The sequence below is a fragment of the Xenopus laevis genome, chromosome 4S (genome assembly GCF_017654675.1).
Source record: "Xenopus laevis strain J_2021 chromosome 4S, Xenopus_laevis_v10.1, whole genome shotgun sequence".
NCBI lineage: Eukaryota > Metazoa > Chordata > Amphibia > Anura > Pipidae > Xenopus > Xenopus laevis.
This window is the reverse complement of record NC_054378.1, coordinates 109,739,176-109,763,794: the sequence shown is the minus strand read 5'-3', so window position 1 is coordinate 109,763,794 and position 24,619 is coordinate 109,739,176. Positions and strand designations below refer to the sequence as shown.

At 39.6% G+C, this 24,619-nt stretch overlaps 1 protein-coding gene across 1 annotated transcript in view; it reads right to left on the bottom strand.

The window, feature by feature from the left end:
* grm7.S (glutamate receptor, metabotropic 7 S homeolog) overlaps positions 1–24,619 on the bottom strand; it is a 314,575-nt gene that overhangs the window by 82,775 nt on the left and 207,181 nt on the right. The window contains exon 8 of the mRNA XM_018261347.2: positions 12,588–13,520. Coding sequence (XP_018116836.2) covers positions 12,588–13,520 — 933 coding nt within the window. The remainder of the gene's footprint in view (positions 1–12,587; positions 13,521–24,619) is intronic.

Sequence of the window (24,619 nt, the reverse complement as noted above, 5' to 3'; positions counted from 1 at the left end):
ACTCACTGCAGGTAAGTGAACTGATTAGGTAACACATCATCACGGCTAAATATTCAAACATGTTATTAATGGAGCTAGAGAAATGTGAGATTAGATTTTGTGCCCTTCAGCAAATGGATAAATAAAGTAATTGCTATTTGCTCTCCTCCTGCAAGTTTCCAGCAGAGAAGTGATGGGATATTTTGTACCAGTTCTGCTTTATGTCGTTTTTGTTCAGTGAAGGAGATATCCTTGCAGATCTGCTTAGGGGACACCAATTCATGACCTTTTCCCTCAAAGTAACAGCAGATGATTTTTATTCCAAACTGGGAACAAAGGTGGCCATAGGCACACTGCTAATATCATACAAAACTAATTTTTGTATGATATTCAGTGCGTGTATGGTGGGAGACAATATGATATTCAGTGCGTGTATGGCTAAAAATCCATCTTGTTGTGGGGGGGGGTGGGTTACTGACCCCAAAATCAAACAACAGATTAACTGTGAGGCTTTAGTTTTATTAAGAAAAAAGAAGAATACGGAACCTCTTAATTAATAAGTGATTAAATTGATAGTTATATGCCGAGGTCTGACAGTTGTCAGAATGAATAATTGTAAAAAACTGAAAAAGATAAAGAACCCCGCATATAACCTTTTATTCGTAGTAATCCCTAAATTCAGTTGTATTACCTTATCGGTAATGGACAATAAATTGATTAAATAAATTACAGAGGAGTGAGTGCCAATTTGGGCGTGTATCACTTCCTTATCGTAACAGACATATATTTAAATAAATAGGGATGGGAAAATTTTTTCGTCTTGTTTCGCCGCAAAAATGACGCCCATAGACTTGTATGTCGTTGTGGGTCAAAAAAAAAAAAAAAAGACGTGCGAAACGGGTCAAATTCGCCCATCCCTATAAATAAATGAATCAGCTAAAGAGTCAATTAATTTAAAATGTGTGCTAATCAATAAATAAAGTAAGATCCAATAAATTAGTTAAAAAAGTTAATGCTCCAAGCATTTAATAATGGATGTATACTTTATCACTCCAATTTATCACAATTAATTATTATGGTGCCAAAGTTTCCATGATAATGCCTTAAAAGAAAGCTATAACCTCAAATATGAATATCAGTAAATACCGCCCTTCTACATCTTTTACCTTTAGCCACCTTTATAAAATTCACTGGGGATCATTTATCGACACTGGGCAAATTTGCCCATGGGTAGTAACCCATGGCAACCAATCAAATTGCTGCATTCATTGTTCTACTTGCAGCTGACTTCAAAAAGCTAATCACTGATTGGTTGTTATAGGTAACTGCCCATGGGCAAATTTGCCCAGTGTTGATATGAGTCCCACTGTGTACCCTCAGATATCACCTGACCAGAAATACCGCAGGTATTCATTGGCTCATATGACCTAACATGTATGTGTGCCCTTGTGTCTGTGTGCACCGTGATTCATATGATTCCAGGGCGTAGCCCTTAGTACTTAAAGAGGCAATATTCCATTTATGAAATGCCAATGGCACGTACTACTCAAAAACTATATTATTATGAAAATGGTTTATTTACATGAAGCAGGGACCTACATTGTTCTGGGTTATAGTTTTCCTTTAACTTCTCATTGGCGCTAAGGTCTAGAGTTTGCTAGCATGACAGCAGATTGCTCCTATATGAAGGTAGATAGCATCTCAGCAATAAAACATGTCAGGACTTTTGGATTCCAAGAGGAAGAATGGAGACATTACACAAGTGTAAAAAAATATATACTCCACTATTAAAGGACACAAGAGAATTTTGTAGAACTTTGCTTTTAGCAAAAAAAAAAATAATATACAGAAAACACTATGCTATATAAAAACTATCATGGTCAATCAGAGGTCAATGGGAACTTTCTAGTGCTGGGTGAATCTGACCCGTTTTGCTTCACCTAAAATTTGCCCAACGCATTGAAGTCACTTGGTGTCAAACCAATTTTTCGAACCCTGCATTTTTTCTTGGCAAATGAGGCCGAATGTTTTGTTTATCCCTAAAGCTGTCATTATCACATTTTCGTTAACAAATTGTAAAATATTTAGTTACTTCGAGGTTTTAGAGTTTTTCTAAATTATTTTTCAAGCTTTTTCTATTTGGACTTTTTATTTTTCATAAATAAGGAATTTATGAGTTTATTGTGGTAGAAAAATCCTATGAAAACCTAAGGAAAACTCACAAAATAGTCACACATTGTTCCATTAGTTTTTGACAAGGCTAATGATTTTACAAACTGGGAAAATAAGAGACAATTCCCATTGACATTCATTGAACCTCTTCAAATTTTACGCCCCAAGTTTTATCTGACAACGTTTCCTTTTTTTTTATTTTCTTTAATACATAAAAGACTATTCATGGTTACGCAGAATATTCTCAAGTATATTTGTGTTCACAAACCCCCAAACTCAATTTTTTTTTATAAATCAGCCCCTTAGTGTTATGTCCACTGATGTAACAATTCCAACTGTCCCATGTTGTTTGCTGCCCTCAACTCCACAAATGCAGAGTCGTCAGCGGGGGCCAATGCCCACTAATACGTCTGTTTGGAAAATGAGTCTAGTTGCTGTTTCAGTATTTTATTTTCATATGATGTTTTGTGAGGACATGCATAAAGCTGGACGCTTTGAGAAACAAAGGACAGCAATATCTTGAATACTCAGATCTTTGAAAGGACACAACCCCTAAGCATTCTTTGCATTAACTCACACAGCTCCCAGTTTTAGAAGATGTCATCTCGAACATTTCCAAGCATTTTGAATAGGTTTCAAACCCTCCTCCTCCTCTTTCATAGTCTGGCAAAAATCAATATAACTCTGCTAGAGCTTTCAAGCGGTGGGGTGGCAAGGAGCCAACCAAAAATGTTTTTTTATTTACTCATGCTGACATAACAAGATACAGCACTTATTCACAGTAAAGTGAGAAGCTTAGATGAGACAAACAGCTATAAAGTATTATTAAAGGGCAGCTGAAGTGTGTTGTCATAGTTGTTTCTTTTGGTTAGAGCTGTTGCAAACCACACACAATCAGCACATTTATGGTCTATTCACTTGCCTCCAAATTCCTCCAGGTCATTCCAGAGTTGCCTGTTTTTAAGGGGCACGATATAAAGGATTTTACAGATAAATATGGACAGCCCAAACCATGATTTCCAGGGGCTGCTTACCACCCGAATGGTTCTAGAGTAGGGGTTCCCAAACGTTTTTTTTACCTGTGAGTAACTTTCAGAAAGTTGTGGATCAAAACAAGCAAGAAAAAAGTTCCCTGGGAAGTGCCAAGTAAGTGCTGTGATTGGCTATTTGGTAGCCCCTATGTGGAGGGAGGTTCTATTTGGCAGTACATTTGGTTTTTTATGAAACTAAAACTTGCCTCCAAGCTTGAATTCAAAAGCAAGAGCCTACTTTGAGGCCACTGGGAGCAACATCCACTAATTTGGTGAGCAACATGTTGTTTGCAAACCAGTGGTTAGGGATCACTGTTCTAGAGAAGTATTTTGATCAGCAATGATCTTTAGATTTTGAGCCAAACCTTCCATGCATGAGCCATTCAGCCTTACATTTAAAATGAGTTGTATTAAGCACAGCCAACCAGTATTGACTCCAAATGTCCCCTTACTTAACCTTCAGACTGAGTTTCTATAAGTATCAGCAATAGGTATTATCCCAGTAGCAGGCCTTCAAGCTGAACAACTACAGCTAAAACCTTTGTCCAGAGGGTCCAGGTTTGTGAACCTCTGGTCTACTCTACACCAATGTATTTTCTTTAAGTATATATTTCCCTAACTAACCCTGGCCCTAACCAAAGGGATAGGGGTTTTCTCTAGAGCCTTGTACAAGACCAAATTCTAACACTCAAGCTTACTTATCACGAGGGCCTTTATTCCCATGTTCTTCAATGGGATTTGCCAGGGACTTTGAAGTTTAAAACACTGGCATTAATTCTAATCTAACTCTATTGTCCAGTATTTTTCATATAATGTTATTTAGAAAGCTGCAGAGTTCTTAATATGTGTTTTTTTCCAAAAATGTTCAATGTAACACTAAGTACTCTTCTTTATATAAATGCACCATAGACCAGTAAAGCAAAGGCTATTACAGTGGATACAGTGGACAACACAAGGCCAGCCAATAAATAGCAATAAGATCAAATTGTCTTCAAATGAAGAACAGTATTTCTTGTGGTACACTCTATCATTCAGCATTCTATTAAAAGTTAATGGCTGCAAACAATGGTGCTGGTGCTGAAGCCAACAATTGTCTTTTACAGTTTTGGTTAATAACTTATACAATTTGATTGAGCCTGTGTTGGCATCTGCTCACTTGCTGTCTAAGTAACCCATACCATATTCAATTTGTTTGGGCACCTTATCTTACAGTGACTGATTTTAGCCTAGTGAGCTGTCTCATGGAATCATTTTTCAATAGCCCAACTGCAGGAAACTGTAAGGCCATTCATCATAGTGCTGGTGCTATTCAGACAGCAGGCCATTTATCTGTATACATAAAAGTAAGCAAATCTAGGAACATTCTGCAGTGTTATCAATAGGGAATTACTGCACCCTAAATAGAGAGAGGCAGCAGGTGGCCTCGGAGCATTTAACTGATCTAACTGTCTGAGGTTTCAGGACTCAAAGCCAAAAGCGAGGCCAGCTCTCGTCATTAAACACCGATCACTGTTCAAGAGCTAATGGTCCATTTAATAATGTCATTATGGTGACACTGTCTCTCCCTAAATTTTTCAGAACCAGACGGGAGGACATAATGAGAAGACAGAAGGGGACTTCTTCATCTTCAATAACAAACCTTGACTGCAAGAAAAAGATTTTCATACAAACCAAATAAAAATTGCACTTAATTATACCTATTATACCTGGGTACACTTTGTAAATCAGTTTACAATCACAAGTGCACCATCCAAATATATAGCTTTGTCCATTAAAAAATGTCGTACAAAGCTGTGTTGAAACCTTTGCAGGTTCATGCCAGGTATTTTTTTTCTTCTTCTTTAAAAACTTATTTTAAATCCAATATCTATATCTAAGTGGCGCCCAGTTGGCATATATTTTATATTTTATTCCTAAAATGCTACTATTCGCTACAGTGCTGTACAACAAGGGTTCAAGATCTGGGCGGTGCTCAAAGTTTGAGTTTGTGGAAGTGCTGTATAGAAGATTGGCTATATACTAGATGGAAGTGGAGTTGGAAGTCTCACAGAAAGTTATTTTACAGCTTCTTGGGTCCACACCACTTGAGGTCAACCATTTGTTGTTTGTCTTAGCTCACAAACAGATTACAGATAAAGACAGCCACCCTGCTATACTTCTTGGAGAATCCATGATAAATAAACAGTAGTTGAGTTCCCCAAATAAGGGGTTGGGGTATTTTGAGTGTAGAAGGGGAATGAAGTAGAGAAACTACAAAGGGATATACAGGTTATACACCAGACAATGTATTTATTATCCGCAGGCCTAAGTGTTCTCATAAACTTATTAGAGACGCCATAAATATATGCCCTAAATATATTCCATTGATGGGACATATGTAGATTTCTCGCAAAACCAATGAATGCATTCACACGCTTGTAGATGGAAAAATGTGTATAATTCCATGTATTCTGCTGAATTGCCAGGTTGAAAGAACCTTAATATTCCTACTTAAGTGGTCCTAGTACAATACAGTATGTTTTCTAGCACAGTTTGATGGTATAATTTCTCTTGTACAGGCTATGAGAAAACCCAGGGAGTTGTCTCTGCTATGATGAACTCCATTCACAACATCATTGAACTGTTTGTACTCCCAAAAAATAAGAGATTGCCTCCAAACTGCCTTATAAGCTTGGATTTGAAAATATTCAGGCAAATAAAGGAAAAAAAGTCTATAGTGGCCCAAAAGACTCAATGGCACCTGTAATATGCAATGTCATACAGTATATTTATTATTTACTTCTATGGCACTGCAAAAAAAGCACTAGCATAGTGAGGCAAAGGAAACCACCATTTAGAGTTTATTAAAATATTGGATTTTATTGAATAGGAAAGTGCTTAAAATGAAACCTTAATATGTACTTGAGGGGCATTTTAGGACTCAACATCTTGAGTTATGTTTGCAAACTTTTATCTACTTGGCTTTAACCCTGTAGGAGTTAATCACCTGCAGTGGCATATAGCATTGCCTGGGAGGGATGAAAACATACAGGCTCTAACACACGGGCAGTTTTTCCTGCGCTTCCTTCGTTCAGCCGAAAGGGAGCGCAATAGTAGACACACTCAATTATTGTGAAGAGGGCTGTACTCACACTGACGCATGTATGCACCGAATGCAGATGAAATGCAACATGCGGCATCCCACTTTGCCGTTTACATGCATCTGTGTGAGAACAGCCCCTTCACAATAATTGAGTGTGTCTACTCTTACGCTCCCCTGCGGCTGAACGGAATAAAGCGCCCGTGTGTAAGAGCCCTTAGGACATGTAAAATCATCATGTACTAACCAATTAATATGTGTTTGTATTCCCCCACCCTTTGTACTTTTTCCCAAACATATTGCTTCATCCTGTGGAATTGCAAGGGACATAACGCAATAAAAAATAGACTGATATTTCCTTGCATTGGCTTAATAACAGTCATTTCAATACATCCTGCTGAAAACAGGCTTTAGATTAGAGTCCTTTTAAGTGAGCAGTCAGGAGTTGAATGACTAAAGTAAAAGAACCATTTATTTTTCTGATTACAGAGGTGCTGCTGGTCTGGTCGGGTGAGCAGATCATACTCATGATTGGAGGATCTGTACGGAATGGGAAAAGTCATGCAGAACAGCTGTGATGGACATTTCTGGGCAGCTGCTCATTTACTTCATTGGTTCCATTTATCTTATTAACCTTTTTTAGGCTCAGTCCTGTGATGCATTCAAGAAGCACCTATGCATATAGTCATCTCACCCAACTCCCACTCCCTAGCACTTTCTGTTGTGAGCTGGTTGGTAGAGGATGTTAGATGTTGTAGAGCAGCGGTTCTGAAGTGGAGACCAATGAAGCAGAAAGTAGAACTTGATAATGAAGGCCAGTCTGGATGAGATTTAAGGTGGCCATACACGGGCAGATAAAGCTGCCGATATCGGTCATTTGAACCGATTTGACAGCTGATCTGCCCGTGTATGGGGGCTTCCGACGGGTCTTCCTGATCGATATCTGGCCACGATATCGATCGGGAAGGTTGGATTTTTACCCGACCGACCCGTCGGAGCCCCTTGGCGCATCGTAATTCAATCGTTCGGCCATACGGCCGAACGTTCGAATTACCCCCGATATAGCCATGCCGTTAGTGGCATATCGGGGAAAGATCTTTGAGTCTATGGCCAGCTTTAGCCATTTATTCCTTGTGTTTGCTTTTGATACTCTTAGGGGCACATTTACTAAGGGTCGAATATCAAGGGTTAATAAACTCTCGAATTCGACCCTACAAAATTCGAATAATCCTACAAATCCGAATATCTAATTCGAAGGATTTACCACAAATCCTACGATCGATCGATTGAAGAAAAAATCGTGGGATCGAACTATGAAATCCTTCGAATCGAACGATTCAAAGGATTTTATTCGATCGATCGAACAATTTTTCTTCGATCAAAAAAACCTTAGAAAACTGATGGGGAAGGTCCACACAGGCTAACATTGTACTTCGGTAGTTTTAAAGTGTCGAAGTATGTAGTCTAAGTTTTTTTTAAAAGAATTTAAATGAATAGTCGAACGATTTTTAGTTTGAATCGTTCTAATCGAACTCGAGGTCGTAGTCGAAGGTCGTAGTAGCATATTCATTAGTCGAAGTACCCAAAAAATACTTTTTTTTACTTCGAATCCTTCACTCGAGCTTAGTAAATGTGCCCCTTAGTTTTATAACACAGTGACTATAAGGTCCAGAGTAGGAGCTAGGTATGCTACCAAATTTTGTGTGACATGAACACAAAAAAAAAACATGAAACCTTTACCCTTAGAGGTACAGAAAGGTTAGCAATACTCCTTGCTCCGTCTCTACAATCATTAGTGTTACTACAAGTTACCAATCTGGGCAAAATAGTTGTTTAGAGTCAAGAATGAACCTCCCCATTCAGTAATTAATCACTGAGGTCTTTACTGGGGCTTGGTTGACTTTCCCATTAGCATGGAGTTATAGTATGGTGTAAAGGTCACACCATTATAATGGAAAAGTCAAAGTAAGTGATTACTGAATGGGGAGGTTTCTTCTGGTTTTCTTTTGTATCCATAAGGGATATTTCACGTAAAATTATTTTCATTTTGTCAGCGTAACTATGCTGCTTTCTCTATACTAGTTATACTACTGCCTGTTGCTTTGTTTCCCTTGCTACTATGAAAACGCTACTGCCACATCTTACATTTTAATGTTTGCTGTTGTTATCAAGCTGTTAGTCACAACCTCACTAGCCATAGTACTCTTGTATTTTTAAAATACAATCAAAGGAAACATTCAGGGGGATCCTAGCCTTCCAGCTCAAGGGACTTGTTTTAAAATCATTGGTTCTCTGGAAACAGCTAGTAGTACCGCTATAGTAATGCTAGTTTTTAGCTTGCACAGAGAGATTCCTGCATGCTGCATAGATATTTCACTTTGCTAAGTATAATTCAGTGGATACATTTTAAGGGAAGTGCAAACTCTGGAAACAATTGGCTGAAATTTAAGCTAGTGAGATAAGGGAAGTGTTGTGATGTTGCTCTGTTCAGAAAATGAAGTTAGTAAGCGAATAGGAGTCATCAGACATTTCTCTGGTCATTTCTAAGCATTGTAGCATCACAAGCCATTGCTATTCTCACTGAAATCATTTATAACTGTAGTCATTAGGCCATAATGCATAGCTGGTGGCACTGTTGTTTTAGATTTAGTATATTAGCCGTTTAAAACTGCTAGTATCTTAAAAACCTCTTAAAAACCATGGGTTTAGATTTTATAGTTGCCCTTTAACCTTAACAGCTATAATCTATACCTCATGGGTTGTAATACCAAGCCTCTCCTGTCCATATTTATAGTTCACATTATTGGGGGCACAGTGAAAGTAACATGCCATTAATCAGTTGCTGCCAAACTCTAGCTGTCAGCTGTTGGCTGTCAGCAATTGTGGTTGGATATAGTTCAGCAACAGCTGAGGTTAAAAGGCTCCAGATGTAAATTGCGTAAGTAACAAGCACACCTTTCATTTTTTATCTGTGCCAAGTAACTAATATTAGGCAGCATGACAATTGCGATAAGGGAGATTTTATTAAGAATCAGGCTGTTAATCCTTTATGTACCAGGTAATGAAGAATATATGGATCGGGCACAAAGTGCCGGCCTCCTAGTGCTGTGGAGTCTGTCTAAGAGTTCTGATTTGATTGCTATAAAATAATTCCTAAAATTAAGGTAAACAAAAGAACATCCACAGCAATTACATATTGTGGACTCTCCACTGTGCCTTGTGGTCCATCTGAAAACAGTATAACTTAGATTTAAGATGTTATTTTAAATGGTTATAAAGAGTCTATTTGCTTGAATCTGTGGAAATGCAAATCAAAGCCCCTGTAAAGGGCTACCACCTAGTGGCATTTTGTAGACCCCAGGCTGCCACCTGACTAGTATTTTACTTTTTATTTAATCCATACAGTAAAACTTATGCTTGAAGCCAATGATAATGGAATAAACAAATCATAGAGATGAAGGTGGGTTCTTTCCTTCCAGAAAATGGTGGCCACCATCATTTAACCCCAACATGTGTAAGCCTCCATATCAGTTTGGACCACATGAGCATACAGTCCTGGGTTCTCCAGCAATAAACCCCCTGAGTCATATTTCTACTGCTGATTGTAAATCCCCAACCATTGTGTACAAAGTTCTGGACACCCACCCTCAGACTCTTGGGTTAACATGACACAAGGTTCTTGGATATTTGGCCACATCACCATGTCGTTTAACTTTAGAAGAAACAACAAACTTACCCCCTTGGGTTAACATGGTGCAAGGTTCTTTGGCCATAATAACATGTAGTATAACTTTAGAGGGAACAACAGACCACTATAATTAAAGGCATGTTCCCCACTCTTACTAAAAATACCTAGTGACTGTGGATCAAAGTTTTGGGGTTGAGCATGGTGAACTCTTGTTCCACAGTCACTCAGTGACTATAAAAATGGTAATAAACAGCCATAACAGCCATCAATTTCCAGCCATAGCACAGCAATATAGCATTACTGCTGTTAAAAAAAGTCTATCCATAATCCTTCACCAACATCTTCCTGTTTCTTATAGTGATCTAGACCAGTCTGGAGCTGTCCAAACCCAATTAGATACAATTTCCTCTTGTCGCCCAGTTTTCAGCCTGTGTCTCTCGTCCACTAATTTCACCAATGTTCATTTTGTCTAAAGCCGATGCCAAGATTTTTTTCTCCTAATCAAAATGATTTAGTTGCAAAAAGTCTTCCATTTCTCTGACAACATGGCCCCATTCATCACGCTGACAGGATTCAATTGAAACAGATGCAACAATGAGACTAATGGCTCAACTGATTCTTATTGATCTGGTTCCATTTTGTCTAATTAATAGTCTACTGACTATCTGCTAAGGACTGTTCTATAGTGCGATACATGCAAGTGGATGTCTTCTTTATCTATCAAGGCTTTCTGTGGCATGTTCAAAGACAGCTTTGGTGCATAATTTATAGCTACAAAGAAGGCTGATTAATTAATGGAAGAGTAGGTGGGTGATAACATGAAGCTGCCTGCCAGGGAATTTGGGTAGACAAACAGCCGTTTGCTCGATACACTTCATATTTTGAAAAGCAATTAGCCACATAAATCCCATTTGGACATCGGAGTCCTGTGACGTCCCTCCAATCCACATCTTAATGTATTAGATATAAATGTATTCGAAAATAAGTCATTCTGTCAACGCTATTTTCTTGCCATTCCAGGTAGCTAATGTAGTTGGAGATGAACAATTCAAATGCTGCCTTTTATATACTTAAGCATCTGGTGCTCTCAGGATCAGAATGTGCTAACTTCTACTCTTGGCACCGCCATTAACATCAGTGTCAGCGAACTGAATAGGAGATAAGAAACAGATCATGCAGATTTCTCACATTCCGATTCAGGTGCAAATGGATCGAGGACTGAATTACTGTCACTCCGTGTGACTATAATAGAAGTCGCAGTGGTAAACGGTTTGATGTTCATTTCTCAAATACTTTGCACATAATAGGAGCCTTTTCCTAGAGCTCTGTAAAACCATGTACTGATGATCTGGGCTTTGCCATCAGGATCATTATTTATTAATGCAACCCGCACGCTTTGAAGAAGACCTTGGAGGGCATGTGTTATAAAAGAATGGATTTCATTTTATCAAATGGGGCATATAATTTGGTTTAAAACTAAATAACGTTTTTTATAAATCTGCAGTGTTAGGACTGGTGCCAAGCTTCCCCATGTGGAGTCAATTCTAATGTAAAGGCTCTGGGTGCATAATTTATAAGGCCTATGGCATATAGGACATACTAAATGCTCAAATGAACACTTTCTGATCAAATCTATTTCATTAAATGACAGACTCAATGGGGCACAACTGAAAAATGCCCATGGATAATACGGTGTGCCATAGGCTTATGCCAGGGTCACATAGAATGTACAGTACACCAAAATCCAACACTCCACTGGGCCTGGCATTGAAGTGTATGGGTAGAAGCTGGTCCAAGTCTAGTAAACTTGAAAACTAGTTAGCAGTGCCAGTTTCTAGGCAACTTTACTAGACTGGTATCTACATGAGATTTTATTCACAGCTTTGTAGCCAGTTTGTACATAACATTAGTAAGCAGGTAAGTATTTTATGTGCTATTGGTAATTACTTATGTATTACATTATAGGAGTCTTATTTGCAAACAGCAGCCAATGTGTGAAATTCCTAACTGGTCTTTTTTTCTTTAGAAGACGTTTTCTTTCTCCAGGATTCCAGAACACACTGTTAGATGTAAGCGATACTGGTTAAAAATGTCTACCCCAGTGTAAGTGTCATACAAATGCAAGCGGCCTCCCTATAGACATTTTTGGCATTTTCGAAAGGGATCTTTACTAGGAAGTTTACAATGATTTAAGCAGTTAAGCAGTGAAAGAAATGTAAACTCACAAAAGCCTGCAGAAGCCTCAGTCCCTCATCAAAGGGGGGGATATACTTTGTAGAATGAGTAGGTTTAGCATTGAAACTGGAACCACCCAGAACAATTAGAAAGTAGAAAAAAATGATCTACAAAAATCTTACCATGTTTGCACAAAACATAACATGGAAGACTTCAGTTTTTATATTTTTATATTTTTTATTCAGTTTTGTGCCAAGTAACAATTTTCATATTTTTACTTTCTAAATGTTTGTGACCTTTTTTAGGTGGTTCCTGTTTCAATACTAAACCTACTTATTCTACAGAGGATGGATGAAAATCCCTTTTAAAATAACCTACAGTACATAGCAAAAAAGATTTTTAAAGTTTTTTAGACCATGAAGGAAGGTGTGAATGTGAAGCATATACAAACACAGTTTCTTACCTTTTCTGCTGACTGTGAGGTTCCAAAAAATATTGGGATGAAAGCCAGCCAAACTATACAGGTAGTATACATAGTAAAGCCTATAGGCTTAGCTTCATTGAAGTTCTCTGGTACTCCCCTTGTTTTGATAGCATACACAGTGCATGTCACCATAAGGAGGATGCTGTATCCCAAGGAGCATATGATTTGTAGATCCGTAATGTCACACTTCAGGACCCCTCTGGCCTGGTCCGGCATCACTGTGTGCTGCCCATAGTCTACGATGATACTAGGAGGGGTAACTCCAAACCAAATGAATACTCCTAATAGCTGGACAGATATTAAACTGGAAGTGATGGCCAGCTGTGAGGTGGGGCTGATAAGCCGGGGGGCTGTCACTGACATTTTACCTTGTTCGAAAATCCTGTAGATCCTGTTGGTTTTGGTTAGAAGAGCTGCATAGCTGATGCACATGCCCAACCCCAAGAATAAGCGTCTGAATGAACACACAGCCACATCAGGCTTGGCAATCATGAGGAAGGTGATTATATAGCAAAGGAAGATTCCTGTTAACAGGACATAGCTTAGCTCTCTGCCTGAAGCTCTGACAATGGGGGTGTCATTATACCGTATAAATGTTGCCATCACAAAGATTGTGGCAATGATTCCAAGCATAGCTAAGAAGACAGGAATTACAGCCCAGGGGGAATGCCACTCCAGCTTGATAATGGGTATGGGGTCACAACCTGTACGGTTTTTGTTGGGTCGCATATTGTAGTCACAGAGGTTACAGGTGAATTCATCCTGCAAGTACTTATAACCATCACACAACTCACAGTTCCAACAACAAGGCATGCCTTTAACCATCTTCTTCCTCTCGCCCATCATGCATGGTGAGCTGCAGACTGAGGGTGGAATCTCTCGTTGTCCTTTAGCCCATTGCATGTCTTCGATCTATGAAAAAGAAATGTATTCTGGTCACTGTATATATAAAACTGTAAGTATAAGGGACAGACAACATTTGGCATCTGTGTCAAACCTCATTGCAACCTTATCCAGCAGAGATGGCTGAAGACACAAAAGTGTTCTACACCAAGGTAGGAGTTGAAATATTAAATGTATTTATTAACTGATTAAAAATACCCAATACCAGAGGTCTTTTTTGGTTTTGGCATCCATTTGCAGTTAAACTTTTGATCAGCCACCCTTAGATCATAACGAGATATATTATGAAAACATGATAGAAGTAATAGGCAATCCAAGACCATTAATAAGCATTCACCCTCAAATCTCATCGTAATTCACCCCACATTTTGGGAGCCATCGGCCTCGAGTCACATCTCTAAGTTCATCCCTATACTATCTCTGGCCTTCAATGTATTTAATAATACATCTCTTTTTGCCAAATGTGCTCTTCTTCATTTTACACCAGCTTCTACAGCAAGTATTTTTATCTGTAATGGTGCCTTATACTCTCCTGTTCCACTCTCAGTCACCTTCACGTTCAGCACTCTGTGTCCTACAGGTTTTCTCTTTCTTTCCATAATCTGACTTTACCATCTTGTACTTTCTTCTCCCAACTTCCTTCCCTCCCACGGATGCTTACCATAGCCAGCCTCTGTCTCTGCTTCACTTTCTCTCCTGCCTCTTCTTCCTCTGCTTTTTTTGCAGCTAAGACTCCTTTACTCATTGGGTTTCAGAGCTTTACTAGCTGTGTGAACTTCAAGACAAGTGACAGCCTTGTGATAACTCATTTACCCTAACATTCTGTGTGCAGAGATAGCAGCTATATCGGGATATAATTATGAAGGGTTATTTCACTTGCCTCATTACAGTATACACACATAGCTTTATACCAGCAGCTGCACAAAGATTTGCAACTCTTCTCTCACCTCTGGCTGTAAAATGCCTAATGAAATGCAAGCTGCCCGATAAGCGGTGTGGAACGAAAAGATTAGGAGACGGATTCACACTCGGAAGCATCACACAGGAATCCATGTTGTCAGGAATATAATTTGAGTCTAGCTCCAACCTTCTACTAGGAATGGAATACCTTTGATAAATAAATGTTATGCTACACACAAAGAGGGCCTACAGACCCTCTGACCTGACCACCCGATCACTTCAGAAGATGTCAGGCAGGGTAGGTAGCATATAGGGCTCTTCAAGCTTTTCCCTTGCCAACAAATAATCCAACATTATAGAGAGAAATGCTTTATAACTTATGGCATATATAAATGAAAGACAGAGATGTCTCTATGATTTTATTATGCTTTCAGGTTATTGTTAGTACAATTGAGATGAATATTTATACTTGTAAATGCCGGGGGCAGTTTCAGGGTAAGGTTATGACTGCATTTGCTTTGGCCCTTTTTGAAATAAAATCAAAGCTAAAAAAAACAATGTGTAAAAATATATATGTACATATGTATTCAATGTATACATCAGGGAAGTCAGGCTCTCAGGCTTTCAGCTGTTTTTACACTGTAAATTGCAAGCAGAATAAAGACTAATGTGTGAAGAATTCTGGGACTCGAAGGTTGGAAATTAATGATTCTTATATTCCCTTCTCAAACAGGAGCCCCATTTTTCATGCATTTCTAGGGGCCTCCAACATAAACCGTCTAAAAGATATTATGGAGAAGGGGCCATGGATGAATGAATTAATGAGCAATTGAAGACCAGCAAGATTAAAATCCTAGAATGATCCTAAACTGATCCATTTGACCAATTAATTTATCAAGGGTCGAATTTCGAGGCTTAATAAACCCTGGAGTTCGACCCTCGAAGTAAAATCCTTCAAATTCGAATATCGAATTCGAAGGATTTTAGCGCAAATACTTACTTCGAACGATCAAATAAAAATCGTTCGATAAAACGATAAAATCCTTCGAATCGATCGATCGAAGGATTTTTATTCGATCATAAAAAACTTAGAAAAGTGCTGGGGAAGTTCCCCATAGGCTAACATTGAACCTCGGTAGGTTTAAACTGCCGAAGTATGTAATCGAAGTATTTTTTAAAGAGACAGTACTTCAACTATAGAATGGTCGAATAGTTGAACGATTTTTAGTTCGAATTGAAGTCGAAGGTCGTAGTAGCCTATTCGATGGTCGAAGTACCCAAAAAAAATACTTAGAAATTCGAAGTTTTTCTCATTTGAATCCTTCACTCGAGCTTAGTAAATGTGCCCCTTAGACAATCTCACACATACAAAGGCATATATATATATATATATATATATATATATATATATATATATATATATATATATATTTAAGGCCAACATACTGGAACTGACAACCAGCTAATGGCAGAATTCCAAACACTCAAACACAGAAGTGTTCCATTTACAAAGCTGTTACTAGGGGGAACATCTCAAACACATAGTTACCCAACACATGTGTGGTTTGCATAACTGTAAACAGAAGTACCCATGCATCTCTCTGCTTAGCTACTGGTATACAACAATGATAATGTGATTTATACACTTTTTTAAGAGGTTGAGATTTTCAGAGTTGAGCAACTGAGCACATTATCAGCTCTGTGTCTATAGATTTTGGTTACTTGACCCATTGACGAAAACTACCTGATTAAAACATTCTCTACAGCAGAGAATCATTTATCTTTGGGTTCCTGGGGAATGCAGATCTAATCCAGTCTTTGTTTAGGTTCTTCGCTCTCCACAACATTCTATTCTTCAAATGCTACAAGCTCAGCTTTCTGGTCTGCTCTTCTTATCACCCGTCCCTGATTAAACCTGACAAACGGTCCCCAGTGAGATGCTAATGAAGTTTCATAGCACTTTCTGCCTATGTAGCTTCATACTGATAAAGAGCCATTGCTCATAGTTCTTTAGGGAAACAAGGGACCTTGTGCACAATGCAAGTGAAAGGATCTAGGCAGCATCTTTCTGCTTCTGATGAGCCTTGTAATAGGAGTGTATCCTTTGTATGATATATTTCTATTATGGAATCCTGTCAGGCATCCATTATATTAGCACAACCTGCTGTACGGCCTGAACTAGACATCAGCTCTGGGAGTGAGCCCACATGCAAACACAAGCCAGGCTACGGTCTTACTGCTCTCATCATTTATATGAAATATAAACCTGTCGGTGACCTTCATTTCCTTAATAAGGAATTTAATATTGAATAAGATAATCACAGTTGCAAATGTGCTGTATAGGAATTCTGGCAGCAAATCAGGTCAATTAAGTGGATTTATTACTGAAAGGTAAAATGATTGAAGCGAGTCACTTTTTCGCTTCTATAAATCAGGTGCTGTTTTTGTTGTTCAGACATTTATAGTGTTGCATGAGCACAAAAGAGCATGGGAAAACAGCTGTTTTTGGAATGAAAGGATCTCACTGTTATATTGATTAGTGCCAAAATGCAATCAGAGCACCCTAATATCTAGAGAGGTCTTGACTTAGGGGGACATTTACTTACCTCCGCAACTCCGCCAGCGTTGCCTTCACCTCATTTTGCTGCTCTTTGCCAGGCGTAGATTCGTCAGGGCTGCGGAAATTCATGAAGATCTGAAGTTGCGTCCAGGGAGCCGAAAGGTAGCAAAGTTGCGCTAGCGTAAATTCATTAGGCAGAGCGAAGTAACGCTAACGAAGACTAATTTGCATACGGCAGCAAATTTAAAATTGAATGGACATGTATGCTGCAGCGCATATATAACACTACACAAGCCCAGGGAAAGTGAATAAAAGTATATAGAGGTGGGCACCCTATAAAATATTTTCAATCTTTTTCAGCCTATCACCCAAAAAAGTTTTTGGGACTTTCTGGTAACATTCAGAAAAAAAAACATCTTAGTATAGTTGCGTAGTTTTCGTCTCCTTCACTAGAGTGCAACTTCACCAGGCGTTAGGGTGCGAAGTTGCGCTACTCTATCTAATTCACTGGCGAATTTACGCCAGGACCACTCAGTGGCGGAACTACCGGGGGAGCAGGGGGTGTGAGCGGGCCAGGGCCCGCACCCACTCAGGGCCCCCCGGCAGCTCACGCTCCATGAAAATCACGTATAGAGGGGGGTGGGGGGCCTGGCTGTGCGTCCCGTACCAGGGCCCGTCCCCCTCTAGTTATGTTACTGGGGCCACTGTTAGTAAATAGGCGAAGTGGCAAAATGACGTCACACTTTACATGGACATGGAGCTCCAAGGTTAGTTCTAAAACACAATAGTGGAAAACATTATTTCCTAAAACACTTGTTTCAATAACATCACAGCTCCAGTTCCAGTGTCAGACTGGCCCACCGGGATACCAGGAAAAAAACAGGTGGGTCCAGGTGTCAGTGGGCCTCTTGCTTCTAACAAATAGGCCTATTTCATGGTCCTTCGATAATCCTTTATGGGGAAAAAAGAGGAAGAATGGAGTATATAGTAAGTAGATATAAAAGACTAAGAGAATAAAGAGGTTAAGTGAGAAGAGGAATAATATTTTTGAAAGTGGGCCCACGGTCTAAGGTTGTCTGGTGGGCAACTGGCATCCCAGTCCCACACTGTCCAATTCTAACTAATTTAGAACATAGCAACACATAATAACACTGAAGAGGCCCTAAATTAGGAAATTGTCACTTTTTGCACCACCAAATTTTTTCCAGAGAACACTCAGCATCCATTGAGATCACAAGAAATGAGGTTGCAGCAGAACATTTGAAACAGGTTAATTCTGTTCCTGAAATGGTTGTAATGTCAGATACATTAGATAGCTTCAAGAAAAGGCTGGATACGTTTTTCATTAGCAAGAGAGAAATTACACTGTAACTGAAAGGGACACATAGCACAAGTCCAGGGACTGGTCAAATTATCCTTTTGGATAGCTTTGGATAATGTTTTTAGTCTTTTGTTAGGTCAGCTAGAAGATAGGCAGAATTATTGGGGCAAAAGGTTGAGTTTGATTAACCGAGTTTTTGTATATATAAACCCATATGTACATGTTGATGACCAATACTGAGGACCAAATTATTAATTGGGAATAATGAACTATTAGAACATAGGTATTTGATGCCAATATCCCCTACCCCCCAATGTTTAGGGGACTAAAAGATCTTGCTGTAATGACCACTGATAAGATACTTGTCAACTAGTGACCAGTAATATAGTCAGAGAACAATATGGATTTGCCTGGATTTATACATTCAACCTCTTTGTACTGTAGTTATTCTCTGCCTGTGCCATTTATGTTCAAACACAAACAAAATCATGGTAGATATTAAAAAGCAAACTTAGCCCCTTCCCCCCCAGAGGTCCCCAGAGAGCCATTATGTAGCTCAAACAGCAAAATGTTAACCCATTTCCCCAGATGTCCCTGTACTGCATTTCAGAGGCTATAAAATATGAATTTTATATTCAGGTCAGGTAGAGAAGTACTAAGCAAAGTCTGTCCTGCTCATCTGCAGGTTACTCTGGCTTTTTCCATGGTTCTTTCACAATATCCGCTCGCGCAATACAAATCAGTGCCCAGCAGATGTCTCTGGCATGAAAATGGTTTGTGCGGATACGCTGCTGTTGTTTATATGGGATGCAGGGCTGGATTTATGGGGTGTGAGATTGGCTTAATGCACATGTTTGTAAAGCCATATTGATAATTATACATTCTATAAATCTCCCAAGTTGGCTGTGGAAGGCTGTCTGTGATAAACTGCAGGCTGCTGTTAGACAGGAAATAAAAGGGCCAGAGAGGATATGGAGAACGGACACATTAACCATTAGATAGCAATTTCTGCAGCCCAGGTTGAAAAATAAAATAAATATTTTAATGGGAAGACAATCTTAGTTAGAAGTAGTGATGGGCGAATAAATTCACAGACACGATTTTCGTGTTTTGCCGAGAGTGAATTCATTTGCAAAACTCCGGTGACAATTCGCCTGCGAAAAATCAGCCGCATCAAAATTGACGCCGGCATAAAAATTGTCGCAGTTATATTATTCGGATGCCCATTGAGCACGAAATTTCCGTTGTTTTGCGAATTTCACAGTAAATTCACACATTTTCCGTCGAAACGAAACTGCACAGATTTGCCCATTACTATTTATAAGGCCTCTTGTTAATATCCATAGAAAGTTCTTTCTAAACCATATCCTGAATAAAAATATGACGAAATAAGAAAACATAGATATCATCACTATAATTAAGGATAATTACAAACATGTGGGACATCTTAGAACAGTGATCCCCAACCAGTAGCTCATGAGCAACATGTTGCTCTCCAACCCCTTGGATGTTGCTCTTATTATTATTGAATTCCAGGCTTGGAAGCAAATTTTAATTGCATAAAAACTAAATATAATGCCAAGCAGAGCTTCCTGTAGGCTGCCAGTCCACATAGGGGCTGCCAAATAGCCAATCACAGCCCTTATTTGGCACCTCAATGGACTTTTTCATGCTTGTGTTGCTCCCTAACTCTTTTTACTTTTGAATGTGGCTCACGGGTAAAAAAGGGTTGGGGACCCCTGTTTTAGAGCATGCTACCAACTTACCCAGCCTCGTCTCAATCTGTCCCTTTCTTACAATTCTGTAAATGAAAACAGTCCCACTTAAATAGGGACAATTGGAAGGTTTGGTTTTCATGAATATTGAAAATCCTGGCTCTCTCCGGCTGCCTGTTACTGGAATGTCCTCCTCTTCCAACATCTTCTTCTTTCTTTCTTGGAACATGATGCCCATTCCAGATACATTGTATAACCGTCAACAACTGGCAAACTAAGCTGAGTTCAGTGCCTTAAAATGGGGTCATGGATTGAAATTCTCTAAAGTTGGAATGCATGCCAACTGATATGTGATGGCATATTAACATTTTTCTTTAGATGGCAAGAAATATTATGTCTCAATATCAGATGTTTTTGACTGGTCATTCCACCAGGCCCAAGTCCAGCAGATATCAGCAAGGCATAAGAACAGCCAGAGAGTTCCATACATGGCACCCCTGCGCACCACAGTAAAGTGAGTGTACATTTTCCAATTTTCCTCCGTAAAGAGCTTTAAAACATACACAAACTGCATAACCTAATCAATTCAGATTTCTAAACCAAGGCTGAACTCTTATTTGAAATGTATTCCAAGTACAAGGAACCTGATATCCCCTCTATCCGAGTTTCCTAAGCTGCAAATATATCACACAGGCAAGAACGCAAGAGAAACAAATAAAATACAAGGTTATGTGCTTTGATCAGCAGAAGCGGAAAGATAGCATATCTCCATGCCAGATGCGCAAAAAAAGTGCCTAATGACAGGACTTTGAAAGAATTTCATTATCACAGTGTGCCCAGTTGAGGAGAAAGAGAGAAAGCCCTCCAGTATCATAATCATAATGATGCTAACTGGCAGTAATAAATTGCATATTCACATTGGCAAGAAAATGGTGTTACTAGGTCTTTACTAGAGTTTTATTGTTTCAGATGACTTTTTCTGACATGGAAGCTTTGGTGTTTGATCCCTCAACCATTAACACATCTTGACCTTTTACTGACTACTCATCAGATAAGCCTTACTTCCAGAGCAAAATACGCCCACTCTTCTTCAGCCACACAACACTGTAACTATGGTGCTTATAGTAGCAGTGGGGAAAATAGTCTCTGGGAAGGGAGTGTGACAGTGGGATAGCAGGTATAGTAGGGAGAGATGGTGCCTATAGTAACAGTGGGATAATAGTCTCTGGGAAGGGAGTGTGACTGTGGGATAGCAGGTATAGTAGGGAGAGATGGTGCCTATAGTAACAGTGGGGTAATAGTTTCTGGGAAGGGAGTGTGATTGTGGGATAGCAGGTATAGTAGGGAGAGATGGTGTCTATAGTAACAGTGGATAATAGTCTCTGGGAAGGGGGTGTGACTGTGGGATAGCAGGTATAGTAGGGAGAGATGGTGCCTAAAGTAACAGTAAGATAATAGTCTCTGGGAAGGGACTGTGACTGTGGGATAGCAGGTATAGTAGGGAGAGATGGTGCCTATAGTAACAGTGGGATAATAGTCTCTGGGAAGGGAGTGTGACTGTGGGATAGCAGGTATAGTAGGGAGAGATGGTGCCTATAGTAACAGTGGGATAATAGTCTCTGGGAAGGAGTGGTGACTGTGGGATAGCAGGTATAGTAGGGAGAGATGGTGCCTATAGTAACAGTGGGATAATAGTCTCTGGGAAGGGAGTGTGACTGTGGGATAGCAGGTATAGTAGGGAGAGATGGTGTCTATAGTAACAGTGGATAATAGTCTCTGGGAAGGGGGTGTGACTGTGGGATAGCAGGTATAGTAGGGAGAGATGGTGCCTATAGTAACAGTAAGATAATAGTCTCTGGGAAGGGACTGTGACTGTGGGATAGCAGGTATAGTAGGGAGAGATGGTGCCTATAGTAACAGTGGGATAATAGTCTCTGGGAAGGGAGTGTGACTGTGGGATAGCAGGTATAGTAGGGAGAGATGGTGCCTATAGTAACAGTGGGATAATAGTCTCTGGGAAGGGAGTGTGACTGTGGGATAGCAGGTATAGTAGGGAGAGATGGTGCCTATAGTAACAGTAGGATAATAGTCTCTGGGAAGGGAGTGTGACTGTGGGATAGCAAGTAATGTAGAGAGAGATGATGCCTATAGTAGTAGTGTGGTATAATAGTCTCTGTGAAGGGAGTGTGACTGTGGGATATCAGGTGTAGTAGGGAGAGGTGGTGCCTATAGTAACAGTGGGATAATAGTCTCTGGGAAGGGAGTGTGACTGTGGGATAGCAGGTATAGTAGGGAGAGATGGTGCCTATAGTAACAGTGGATAATAGTCTCTGGGAAGGGACTGTGACTGTGGGATAGCAGGTATAGTAGGGAGAGGTGGTGCCTATAGTAACAGTGGGATAATAGTCTCTGGGAAGGGACTGTGACTGTGGGATAGCAGGTATAGTAGGGAGAGATGGCGTATATATTAGCATGTGGAAATTAGCAGTTGCTTTAATGTGAAAAAAAAACACCCATAGACATAAATGTAGAATTAAAAAATGTTGCATGGTTTGACAATAAGAAAAATGTAGCACGGCAAACATCCCATTGACTTCAATGCATTCGGTGAATTTTTCTCCCACTTTGGTAAATTGTTTTCCAGTTTCATGAACTTTCAGTGAAGCAGAATGGGTCAGATTCACCCACCTGTAGTAGTTGTTGAAAACTTATGTGAACGCGGCTCTGGATTTCTACCATTGTAATATAAGCTTTCCTGGGATCTGATCTCTACTCTATTTCACTATAAGTTTAACGTTTGCAACTGATGCTCTCAAATAGGATTGATGCATCTCACTAATGTTTCTTTTCAATAGAGATATTTATTTTATCAAGTAATGATTCTGTAAATTAACCAGACATTTTACAGGCTTTAATCATCTTTCAGACAGGGGTGGGGTTGTTAGAAGTTCAGAAAACTAGTACTGAAGTAACTAAAAGGCAGATGCAAGAAAGGTGACAAGACCATCTGAGACCATTAGATTTGAGACCAATTCAATCAGTCCCCCTTTCTTTTTAACTCAGTGATGGACAATCAGTAACCTTCTAGATGTTGTTGAAGCTCCAGCTCAAACCCAACGGCCCTTGGTAGCTGAAAGGCCCATTATAAAGCTGATTTTCTTAAGTGCTAAAAACAAGCATGTGAACTCCCTTGCTTAAGATAATTTTACCTAGAAATACATTACAAACCATCAACTATAAAGCACACCTTGCCGATTCATTTATATACTGCATGAAAAAAGTCTACTTGGTCTTACTGACATTGTTTACAAGTGAGCTTTAGAAAATACATACTTGTGGCTTTGGCCAGAAGCACTAGAAAATAAAAGTACTCTTACAAATATATCATTAGAGATGATGGAGATGAAGTAACCATTACGTAAATGGAAGATTTAACTTACTTTCTATTTAAAGAGAGCAGACAGGATCATCAGTTGTGGTCACAGCTAATAAATGTAGCTAATAGAGCTGCACAGACTGTCAAGTGTTTACTTTTACTGTAAATGGGATCAATGAGCAATCAGGACTGAGATTCCGTATTCTATTATGTAGAGCACTTTATGCCTGTATTGGCAATAATTCCGACAGACATGTCATGTCCTCACCTGTGGTCAAATATTTTTAAATGGGTTAGATATACTGTAGAATCCTATAAAAATATAATAATAGGGAGAGATGGTGCTTATAGTAGCAGTGGGATAATAGTCTCTGGGAGGGGACTGTGACTGTGGGATAGCAGGTATAGTAGGGAAAGATGGTGCCTATAGTAGCAGTGGGATAATAGTCTCTGGGAAGGGACTATGGAATAGCAGGTATAGTAGGGATAGATGGTGTCTATAGTAGCAGTGGGATAATAGTCTCTGGGAAGGGAGTGTGACTGTGGGATAGCAGGTATAGTAGGGAGAGATGGTGTCTATAGTAGCAGTGGGACAATAGTCTCTGGGAAGGGACTATGGAATAGCAGGTATAGTAGGGATAGATGGTGTCTATAGTAGCAGTGGGATAATAGTCTCTGGGAAGGGACTGTGAAGGTTATAGGAGGGAGAGATGGTGCCTATAGTAACAGTCTGATAATAGTCTCTGGGAAGGGACTGTGACTGTGGGATAGCAGGTATAGTAGGGAGAGATGGTGCCTATAGTAACAGTCTGATAATAGTCTCTGGGAAGGGAGTGTGGCTGTGGCATAGCAGGTATAGTAGGGAGAGATGTTGCCTACAGTAGCAGTGGGGATAATAGTCTCAGGGAAGGGACTGTGGATTTGGGATAGCAGGTACTGTATAGTAGCCAGAGATGGTGCCTATAGTAGCAGTGGGATAATAGTCTCTGGGAAGGGACTGTGGCTGTGGGATAGCAGGTATAGTAGGGAGAGATGGTGCCTATAGTAACAGTGTGATAATAGTCTCTGGGAAGGGACTGTGGGATAGCAGGTATAGTAGGGAGAGATGATACCTATAGTATCAGTGAGATAATAGTCTCTGGGAAGGGAGTGTGGCTGTGGGATAGCAGGCATAGTAGGGAGAGATGGTGCCTATAGTAACAGTGGATAATAGTCTCTGGGAAGGGACTGTGACTG